Source organism: Diachasma alloeum, unplaced genomic scaffold, assembly GCF_001412515.2.
Source record: "Diachasma alloeum isolate Michigan unplaced genomic scaffold, Dall2.0 Dall_scaffold_00533, whole genome shotgun sequence".
Taxonomy (NCBI): Eukaryota; Metazoa; Arthropoda; class Insecta; order Hymenoptera; family Braconidae; genus Diachasma; species Diachasma alloeum.
This window is the reverse complement of record NW_021680665.1, coordinates 488,599-500,068: the sequence shown is the minus strand read 5'-3', so window position 1 is coordinate 500,068 and position 11,470 is coordinate 488,599. Positions and strand designations below refer to the sequence as shown.

Sequence of the window (11,470 nt, the reverse complement as noted above, 5' to 3'; positions counted from 1 at the left end):
AATTTTCATATTAGACATACAAATTTTATTTATTTTTCTGTTTTTCGAGATTTTTGTTAGATTCTTCTCTGAATGAATAATTTTGTGTTCAAGTATGCCTTGGGAACAAAGCAATCTTTTATTTCTTCGAAACTGAATCAATGTAATGGTTTATAGAATTAATTTACTGTATTTAGGAAAAGACAAATGCAGGATCCGGAATAAAAAAGATGTTGCAGAGTTGCATGTTTCTTTATTTTCACAATTGTTTAAAATGATTGAATACAGTAGACATCATTGGGTAACAATTTAATTGGTACGTACGAGATAGGAACGTGAAATACAATTTTTTTTCTTCATATTCCAGCTGGTTGGACATTAATTCATGAAAGAATGTTCAAGTCAATAGCGTGGCACTCCCCATAAATGTCAATAAAATTGTTACGAAATTATTTTTCATTCCCTTTTTTTGAATACTTGAGACACAGTTACTTGAACAATTTAACAACAAACAGCGATAATATTCATTCATAATCTGTTGAAAATTTTGGGTTCTTCAGTTGACTTTATATGGTGTTTACTCAAAATTCCGATTGATTAAACTTGGCCAAGGTCAAACGTCAATATTTCTTTTAAAAAAATTGAAACTATACATGATACTGTAAATTTAATTGTGAATACAGCAGCGCGGAACAATCTTCCTATTTTTTTATTCAATTGTTGCTTTTTGCAATTTGTTTTTTCAAAGTCAGAGTGTTGATGCACTCCAGTCCCTTATTATATTTCAATGACTTTTCCATGTAAAACAATTCAAAAGAAAGTTATTCCTTGCGATTGTGCGGGCACAAACACCCCAATCCGCCTGCAGATCGTAGTTCTCCATAAACATCAGTTTTCATCTATTTCCCCTTAATAACCCCTAGGTTAACTATACCGCAATTAATGCGAAAATAAACTATCAAAGAAACGCTTCCGACTCACGTCCATAAAATCGAAATGGGGTTTTATGTTAGAAAACAATAGCGAAGCTGTGGAAGGAGATAAGTCTAAAACAGATTTGCTGATCGATTTGCTAACCGATTTCCGACGGACAATGTATTTTTAATTTTGCTGCAAATCCATCAGTATTTAAAATATTTGCAAAATAATCTGCACGAAATTTTTGACAAAATCTCCTTTTATTCTTCCTTCCTTTTCTTCATAAAAAAACAAAATCAATTTGAAAACACAGTTAAAAAAAAACATTTTGTTCTTTCCATCTACTCCACAATTTAATGAATATCGGAATTGAATGCGCTTCAGTTACCTCTAAACATATTTTTCTTGCTCTAACAATTACGACGACTAATTTTCCTACTTTCATGAATATTCCTCCAAACGTGACCGCAAACACGAGAAAATAACAATTTTCCCATTTGGTAAAAAAATGAATTCTAGGTGGGAAGAGATTGGAGTGTGCGTAAGATCATGAAAACATATTTCTTACTGGAGAAAAATCATTATTTCCTCGATTATAATCACTCCCATCCCCGAACGCGGTTCACTCTCGTCTCTCGCGTTATGGAATGATAAAAAAGCAAAATCCTCAATATATTTTGGCGATTGTAAACCACTTCTCCAGGTATTAGAAGGTATTTTCGTTTTAATAATAGTGGGAAACAGAAACGATTAAAATTTTCGTAACACGATTTTTTTTTTATCTATTTTACATCGCATGTGCCTTTTACATCAACTCTTGGCTCTCACAACAATCGATTTTACATTTCTCGTAGCATTAGGAACTTTTAATACTGTTGGTAAATGTCATATTGATCCTCAAGAACGAGTTAGGTTGGAATGAATGTTTAATTCCCAGTATTTGGTTCTCAGTTATTCGTTTAATTTCTTTTTGGAATGACAAAGTTTTTTTTCTTCTCGTTCCTACAAAAATTTCAGTTCCTACATCACACACATACTATTTCGTTCGGGAAATGTTAAAACGTTTTGAGCACGTCTTTTTCGAAGTTGTATCATTCATTTTGTTCTTAGAACTTTTCTCTGCTACAAAACATATTGCTGTTCCTCATATTTCCAACTCTCTACTGTAGAAATTTTCCTGACTAATTATTTATTCTCCTCTGAAAATGTCAGTTGTAGGAAGCAATGTCAAAACTGTTCTTTTAGCCCACAAAAGTTCCAATAACAAGTGTTTTATCACATTTTCCGTTGAAAAATGACTCGGTACCGAAATAACTCCATGTTCAGAATGGATTTGCTCTGTTCAACTACGTTTTATCACTTCACTTCACATTTGATTTTAGAAATTTCATCTCACACAGATATAACGGTAGATACTTATGAATTATGAGCGAGATGAATCGCTAGAACAACACATTGTTCAGGATAAAAACATAAAGTAATAAAATTGTTTGTTTTTCCCCCTAGCGATCCTCCACATTTGACGATTTAAACTGGTGCAATGCACAGGATTTAAACAGCCTTCTCTTTCTCTCTCTAATGCGCGTTCTTTCATTCTATAGTTTTTTTTTCGATTTTTTAGTTTCTGTCGTACATCTCTCTAAGATTTTTGTTCCATTAAAATATCACCAGTGGAATTTTGACAGTTTAATTTGATTGAATAATTTCAATTTATCTTTCGTTTCTTGTTGAGTCTTTTTATTTTCAAGTTCGGTGAAAATATTTTTGACAAAATTCACTGGTGATGAGTTAACGCATGTTTATCACAGATGTTTAAATAAATCGCCCCTTTGTCAATATTTTTAAGCTCACTCGATCTTAGCGCGTGATGGAATCACCATTACTGTGCTCCTTTGTACGTAGTTGAGTTTGCCCCCATATTTTATTACATTGTTAGAGGTTTTTGAATTATAAATTATTATTTTAAAATATAATAATCAACGAAATATGGAAATTTTCATCCACTGACGTTTATAAAAGTAAATGAGAATTTGGATTTTTATCTTTTGGTTTCATAGCTTAAATTGAGTTTAATGTATTCATCAAATTAATCGATAGTTTAGAAGAAAGTATGAAAAAATGTTCAAAAAATTCCAACAATGCATGGTTCTACGTTGTTATAATGTTCATCACAGATATTAACACCTGGGGCTTTTCCTCCCAGGGCCCACACTAGCCTCCTCGTCACTAAGGCCTGCCTTAGTAAAAAAATATACGATCGGCTCTTAAAAAATAGATCTTAACACATTTTTTTTCTGTTTCTTTAATCTCGCTAACACCGCTCTCGTTTGATATTATTTTACAAGTTAGTTTTGATTCCTGGCAGGCGAATCTTAATGATCTTAATGTTATGTAATTCTGGGGGATTTTTTGTTTTATCTTTAGTTAACTTTAAATCTTTAACTTTGATCCTCGAGTGAGCTCAGGGCATTTTCAGATCTACGCTATTCCACGTGTGTCGTCTCTCAACTAATGACACACATTCATGATATTTTTGCAGAATAACAAAAAATTGGAACAACAACAAAAATAACGGTTTTGTGTATTTGTTGACTCAAACCCATTGGGAGTTTTTCTCCTTCATCTTACAAATAGCTTGAATATAAGAAGGTGTATAGAGTGACGCCAAAAGACCTTTTCAGTACAGAGAAAATGAGAGTTTAATTGGCTACAAGGGAGATTTTCTGGCATTTTTATCTAAGCCCACTAATTTCAATGATATTCACAAAACGATTCGTACGGAAATTTTCACAGCATCTCCCTTGACCTTCGGAACTGATTCGAGTAAGAATAAAATGATTTATAACTGTCAAGAGCAAGAAATCACGAATGTGTGTCCACGTGACACCAATCCAGCTTCTAGATTGCGTATCGCGTTTGGCAAGCTCAGTCTTATGGGTCGTATTTGTAACGTTTTCTTAATTCATTGCTACAAGCTTCTCTTAATTGCTTTTTTATCTATTCTTGCATTGTGCCCATGCTGGTTGGTGGCACATAAACCCCTCAATTGTTACTTCATCTATCTTTGTACAAGAGGTCTCGCATAATCCTCCGAGAGACGACAATCACGGATATCACTTTTGTATTTTAAATATTTTGTTTTTCGACTATTACGCACGGATATTACGGCACACATTTGCACATTGCCTCACGAAGATTTTTTTTTTATTCTCGTTTATGAGTTCATTTTGTCACAGTATCTTCTACCATTATTGTTGATATTTAAAAAGAAAACATCTCAGTTGTGGAAAGAGATGATTCCAAAATAGATCGGAAGATTATTTTGCGAATATCTTCGAAAGGGGGCAATTCAGGGAAAAACACAAGGTCTTCTGACATTTCCTTTCAAACCCACTAATCCCAGAGATATTTACAAAATAATCAGTGTGAAATTTTTGGATTGTCCCATTTTCTATCCTTTACTACTTCACTATGAGTCTGAAGTTTAATTTCCTTTTTCCCTTCATTCTAATGAAATAAACTTTAATACGAAAGATCATTGGCGCTTATGTTTCTTAAATCTCTCTCACGTCTCGCATTTTTCTCTCAAATTTTCTCATTGATCTACAAACTAGTTCTTTGAGTTAACTCATAAAACGGGCACGGATATTCTTGTTTTATTTATTCTCGTTTATCCCTCATCTTCACACTCTCTCGATATTTTTTGGTCGAATGATTTTCACTCGACTCAGGTACATGTTAAGGCCCGTTCTAACGTTTGTTTCTCATCGTCAATATTTTCCTTCGTATCCCTTCACAAATGAATTTAATCCCACCTTTTTTCACTATCTCATTGATCTTTGCATATTAAAAAGCACACACACATACATGTTTATCCCCCTTTATTCTTCACGCACCATACCCTCGAACACAAATAAAAGATTACTATATAAAAAGAGAGGAGATTTAACGAAATAAAATTGCCAGAAAAATAGTTTTAAATAATAGAAAAAATAAAGGAGGTACAAAGATTTTTGCCTTTTTCGTCTGTCCCTGTGACTGGCAACTGTTCCTCAGGCACGCTACAACTAATACCAATAATTCAAATCTGTGGTAAAAAGTGATCAGAGGAGATAAAACTAAGATACAAAGAAAACGACAACATTGTTTTCCGACTTTTTCGTTGGAAATTTTGTGGATCACAGGAAAGGTTTTGTAACACTTCTCTCGAGTCCATTTAGTTTGCAAAACCCTTGTGGGCTTGCACTTTCAAAATTTCAATAAACTAATAACTAATAAATCCTATGAAAAGAATATTTACCTTTCGTAAATTTTATAAATTTGAGTCCAAAAGAATTTCATATGTTATTTTCCAATTACCTCAAGAAAGGAGTGGTTTGTTGAGGAATTTCACGTATTTTTTTTGTAGTCCACAAAATTCCGACGAAAAAGCTTTTTAGACATTTTTAGATAAGTCTGTTCGTCAAGATACACCTGAAAATAATTTTTATATCTATCTCCTTTCACCTTCAATCACCACTGAATTGTCTCAGTTCTCATAGAAATATAGTGGTTTCATAACTTCATCCTTGTTGAATACTCAAAACCCGTTGAAAAAGAATTTCTCATGCGTGTGCGCTGAATAATAAACCACTTATGACTGACTTAATCCAACTAGCAAACTAATTCCCTAGTTCTTTTTGAAACAGATGTACACTTGAAAATGGCGATAAACTCAGTAGTCAAATACGAGTAGAGTTCTCCCTCATTTTTTATATTCTTGACAAAAAAAATTACTCCAATAACTTTCCAATAATTAATTAATTAATTAACTTCTCTTTTTGTTTTTAAATCGTGTGCGCCCGATTGGTTGTCGTATTAAAAATAACCTCGGTGTCGCCTTTGTCATTGTGGTCACGATCTACGTGACTCTAAAAATGTATCTCTGCATGCCTCTACTTGGTTTAGGCTTTCATTACATTTTTATTCTCATTATGTTGATTAAACTAATGTTTCGAGGTTGGAAATGTGTTGTCATCATTTCTTTTAAATCTTCTCATTTACCTAAGCTCTGGAATCATCATCCTCTCGTCTTGAATCTTTCCTGGAAGATCATGATGTATTCTCAACGAATCTTTCCTGCTCTTGTTAATTATCTTCAGTCTCACAAAATTTTCGCACGTTCGCATTGATTTAATTTAATTAAACATCGACCCTGATTGGTCTTGGTCATTCTGGATTCTAATCCATTCGTCATTTCTTCACATCCCCACGATTTCTACAAACGATTATTATCTTCTATCAACTTCTCCTTCATTTCATCTGAGATATCACAAATCAAACCATCCTTAAATGCATCTTATTAGAAGGAGTTCTTTTGATTGATTCATTCATTAACGATGGTTTAATGGATGCTGGGTCTTATCTGCTCTACTCTGTTTTAATCAAACAAATATCGAAGTTATTTAGCATCGCCTAGGACCAGAGGCATGATAACATCCCTGCTGTCCCCAGAAAGTGCATCAATCAGCACAGGAGTTAGCTCATCATCAGTGATGGGTTTCCAATTACCTCCAAGGATTTTACTGATCTCACTCTTCGTCTTCTCGAACTCGAACTCATCCTCACTGAGGATATTGCTCTCTGCAAATTCGAATCGCTGGAGCACATCTCCTCTCAATCTCGCAATAGCCACCAGGTTCTCCTGGTAATACTTGTGGCCAATGTAGACCATTTCGACGAGGTTTGCACACCTCCAGGCAATGAGAACGAGGGCATCAGTACGATCAGCAATTGAATGATTGTATGTGGGAGGTTGCGCCTCGTCGTCGTCCATTGAGTCAATCCACACAAGAGATTTCAGACTTGAGGAATACCAGGAGGAGAGATTGAAGAGGGCTCTGAGGTTCACAGACTCGCAGAAGAGAGCTTTGAGGTGAGTCAAGGGCATCGCAGGCCGAAGGATCTCTGAATCGAGGACTGTGACGCCAATGTAAGCGTGGAGGAGGTTGAGCCGAAGACCACAGCGTTTATTATTGTGGACAAAGCGCTGCCAGGAGACGTTGGAGGTGCTTGGCTGATCGTTTCGCCAGTTGTGGACGTGCACCACTAGTCTCTCTAGCGTGCCAGACGTCAGAGATTCCAGAAGAGTGTCGCTCAGGTGCTCGTAGTCTAGGGTGAGCACTACCAGGCTCTCGAACTGGCGGAAGATTATTGGATGCAGGGAGACGAACTCGTAGTTCTCCGGGTCCTCCTTCACCGAGGCCAGTCCAAGGTGTGTCAATTGCTTTCCATGGTGGAGGACCAGGGTGTCGATGAGCTCTTCTGAACGAACTGAGAGGTCTTCGTTGCAGCCCAGGGTCAGCACTTTGAGTTGTTTTGTAGTGGTGATTATCTTCAGGAGGGATTTGTAGATTCTGTCGGTCCAGATGCAGGAGTCGTTGAGATTGGTTGCCCACTCGAAGCTTGAGGATGTGGGTTCGATGATGAGTTTCTTCAGGTTACGGTTGTCTCGCAAATTGCGCAGGAGGGACTCGAGTTCTGGACTCCAGTGCGGGGTTTGACATCTGATGGTTGCGTTTTGGACGCTCAGGGCGAAACACTCTGCCAAGTGTCTGGAAGGTTTGTTTCAGAGTGAATGGGAAGTTGAGAAATTTTAGTTTTGGATTTTGATACAGGTCACTGAAGATATCCAGGAGAGTAGAGGACTTTGGGCCCGGTTCCCAGAGAATTTCTCTGAGAGAAAATTTGCGGAATATACTGAAGGGAAAAACCATGTTCTCATACAAGTCCTGTTTGAACCAACCTAATCGCCAAGGTAGAAATTGTTTCATTTGAAACTACAAAAGTTTCCAACTTCTACAACACAACATTTGACTCAAGAGGCGAATCGTGATCTCTCATAAAGTGATGTTTATCAACAAATATTTTATTTTTTCAAGATTACATTCTTTATCTTTGGGAATTTGATAGTCGAAACGGAAAACTACTCTCCCTTGTTTCGTACAAAACAAATATTTTTCGGAAGCAAGGGTAAACAGGTTAATTTCTGGACGGGGTTTTTTATTTTTTTATGTTATTGGTTGGACGGGGGTTACACGCATGAAAAAATTCGATAGAAAACCTAACGAATTCGCTAGAAAATTCTATTGGAATTTCTACTGGAATTCTATGAAAAAATTCTACTTATTTGCGCTGATTCTATTGGATATTCGAAGAGAAAAAGTCAATAGATTTCGAATTCCTGTTTGAATTTTTCTCTTAAGATTTTTTCTATAATAATATAAGTTTTGTCGACTGGGATTCTGTAAGGCAAAACAAAACAAGATCTAGCGGGAAAAAACAAACAGAATTTTTCAATAGAATTCCAATAGAAATCCTATAGAAACCCCATAGAATTCCTATGAAATTCCACTAGAATTTTCTAGTGATTTCGCTAGGTTTTCTATTGAATTTTTTCATCCGTGTAGTTTCTAGAAGATTTCAACTTGCATTGCATATTCCATAAATAAAATGAAAACTGTACTGATTATTTCATCTTTCAATAATATTACTCGGGTATAATCATGTGATCAATTATTTTGTCTGTTGATCGACATTTAAGAAATAAAAAAAATATGGCCCAGTCGTCCATAAATTAGGGGTTTCAGCTGTATTCAACTATTTCTCTATTTAATTATTTTTTGTTTTATTATTTCCACTTCAACTAATTTTTTTCTGTTAATTACATTCTTGAAGGTATGGAAGTCATCATATCCCCATTTAGGTGATTCTTTTATTTTAGAGTCTACCGCGAAACTCGAATTTCCCTTCACCATCCAGCAATTGGTCTGTTCACCCAACTTTCGTATGTTGGTATAGAATGACTCGTTTTGTTATCGATTCGTTGTTAGTATAGGATGACGACTAGGTAGTGCTCGAAATGAGATTTGTTTGCTGCCACAGAAGGTAATAATTTTTCAGACCAATTGAATGTATTTTTATGACAAAAGTTGTTCATCGCAGCACACTTAAAATGTTGAGCACGAGATTTTTATTCTTGGTGATTTTCAACTGAACTTGTTTAAGAACATGATTTTCTTTCTCTCAGTTGATAAAAATGACGATTTGATATCTTTTGTTGAACCGTTTTCATCTGCTATAAGATAAATATTGGATTTGTTAAATATCTCCGTCAATGTTTTTGAGAAGAGTATGTATTTGTCTTAATACGTTTTTTTTTTCATTAAAAAGGTGTATTGTAATGAAAAAAACAGCATTATGCGGAGACTACTATGAGTTTTAAAAGTCGCGGGGTATTAGAGTGAGAGTTCTGATGCATTGCAGATCGATAATACATATCTAAAAACGAATAATTAGTACAAAAAAATTAATTATTTATTGTTCGTTTGCCCCCAGGCGCTTAAAATGTTAAAAATAGTCCAGGGCCTCCAATTTTTGAGCTACAGAGGTTTCTTTTTTAAAAGCTTGAATAAATATATACAATGACAATTACGAATTATTTTTTTGAAATTCGAATCCTACGCAGCTAATTTCGTTTTGTTTAATATAAAAATTTGCGCCATTCATGTAAAATAGGCAGAAAAATTATTCTTAAAATATTTAACATATATTCTTGATTCTTCTAGAAAATTTTTTCGGGCTATTTTATATGAATGGTGCAATGTTTTATTTAAAAAAAAACCGAAATTAACTGTGTAGGAGTTGAATTTCAAAAAACTAATTTTAATTTTGAAAAAAAAAATCTCTGTAGCTCAAAAATTGGAGGCCCTAGACTATTTTGAACATTTTAAGCATGTGCGGGGTAAACAAACAAAAAACAAATAATTTTTATGCACTAATTTTTAAACGGATGTAATCAATTTTCCATGTATGAGAAATCTCATTCCAATACCCCGCGACTTTTAAAACTCATAATAGTCTCCCCTTAACGAAAAAATAGCAATTGCTGCGAAGATCAAGCAAATAGGAATTTCATTGAATCGAGACCGTTCTATTGAGCCAATCATTTTTTAGCTATCGATAAATAAAAGGTGAGTCATTAAAATTAAATCAGCTGCATTTTCAGATCATTATCAGAATAATATTTCACGATTCAGTTTTTTTGTGGCTACAAAACAAAATATATTTATGGAAATACAAAGACTCAAAAATATTTAAGAGGGATCGATTCATGTCAACGACCGCCGTTGACGGAAAATTGTCCAATCTCATTTTAGAACTGCGTTCTAGGACGAAAGAGAAATGTTCAAATTTTTATTCCCTTCGCCTTTCCAAAGACCGTCCAACCTTTAGAAATTTGTAATGAAGATGGGAAATTTCATTTACCGATAAAAGAATGATTCCTGTAATTGTTGTCTGCTTTTCTTGGCAATGGGAAATAAAAAGGGAAAGTACTGTTTCCAAAGACTATTTGGAATAATTTAAAAAATCGATAATGAACAGAATGAAGATGTTCTCCATCGGGAATGTTCCTTATCACTCTCACCAACGAAAAAGTGAATGCAGAAAAAATATATAACACACAAAAGAGAAAGTTCTGGCCACTGAGAGAAAAGTAGAATTTTGAATAAATACCTTGCCCATGGTATGCTCATAGAGTCCTCATAAACAAAAGTTATATCCTTCCAGAAGCTCGGGTGGAACAGTGCCTGTCGCCAATTTTTACAAACCTGCGAGGACCCATTTTATTTTTAAACACATCGAAAACAATGACAAAAACAGAGAAAAGTGAAATGTAAATACACTTGACATTGAGAGGACATAAACAACGATTGTCCCCGCCCAAGAAAATTAAGGATTCCAGGGTAGAGCCCATAAAAATATATTGCTCTCTAATAAAATGGGAAAACCGTTGAACCCACCCATAAATTCTGAGCAATTCCCCTAAAGAAATGGAAAGTCATAAAAATATATTGAAAGAATTTTTCAAAATGTACTTACACCGGAGGCATTAACTCTGTCTTTGTGCTTGAGATAGGAAAATATTTCCAGCATAATAACACTGGGCAGAGTGTCCCAACAGCTCGTACCATCATGTGCCATATTTGACGTTTTGATTTACAGTTGAAACTCAACCGATGAATAGAAATAAGGCAAAAAACTCAGGTAAGAGTGAGAGAAAAAACCCAACAAACGTATGTTGGAATATCCGAGGTCGGTTCCACCTTCAGTCCAACGAACGCAATTTTCCTGTCACTCTAGTGACGATTACAACTGAATAAGCCAATAAAATGTGCAATTAATTTCAATCGATCAATCAATTCCAATAGTTTCTCATGGATGAACATATAAACGATACCATCTTGCGACACCACCAATCGAGACCAGAACAGAATAGAGCTAAGAAAAACGTGAGAACCAACGACAGATCCACAACTGCCCACAACCACGACTGACAAATGGCAACAGATTTTTTCAATCGTGGTAGAATAGCACAGAAGCGAAACGATGGTGGAGGGGGAAATCATGGGTATGGGTACAAAGAGGTGCAAGAGCGTGAGCGGAGTGATCTTGTTGATTTTTTTGAAAACATCTAGGAAAGGAGGGGGCCTGAAGGAAAATATCAATACAATTTTTTGTATGGACCTTAATG

At 35.1% G+C, this 11,470-nt stretch overlaps 1 protein-coding gene across 1 annotated transcript; it reads right to left on the bottom strand.

Moving 5' to 3' along the window:
- Positions 1 to 215: 215 nt before the first annotated feature.
- LOC107042882 (F-box only protein 33) lies at positions 216 to 11,267 on the bottom strand. Its single transcript, XM_015264114.1, has 4 exons — positions 11,177 to 11,267; positions 10,819 to 11,091; positions 10,453 to 10,547; positions 216 to 7,490 (listed from the first exon to the last, which is right to left on the bottom strand). The coding sequence occupies exons 2-4, from the start codon at positions 10,918 to 10,920 to the stop codon at positions 6,338 to 6,340; spliced, it is 1,350 nt and encodes a 449-aa protein (XP_015119600.1). The 5' UTR covers positions 10,921 to 11,091; positions 11,177 to 11,267; the 3' UTR covers positions 216 to 6,337.
- Between the last annotated feature and the right edge of the window lie 203 nt (positions 11,268 to 11,470).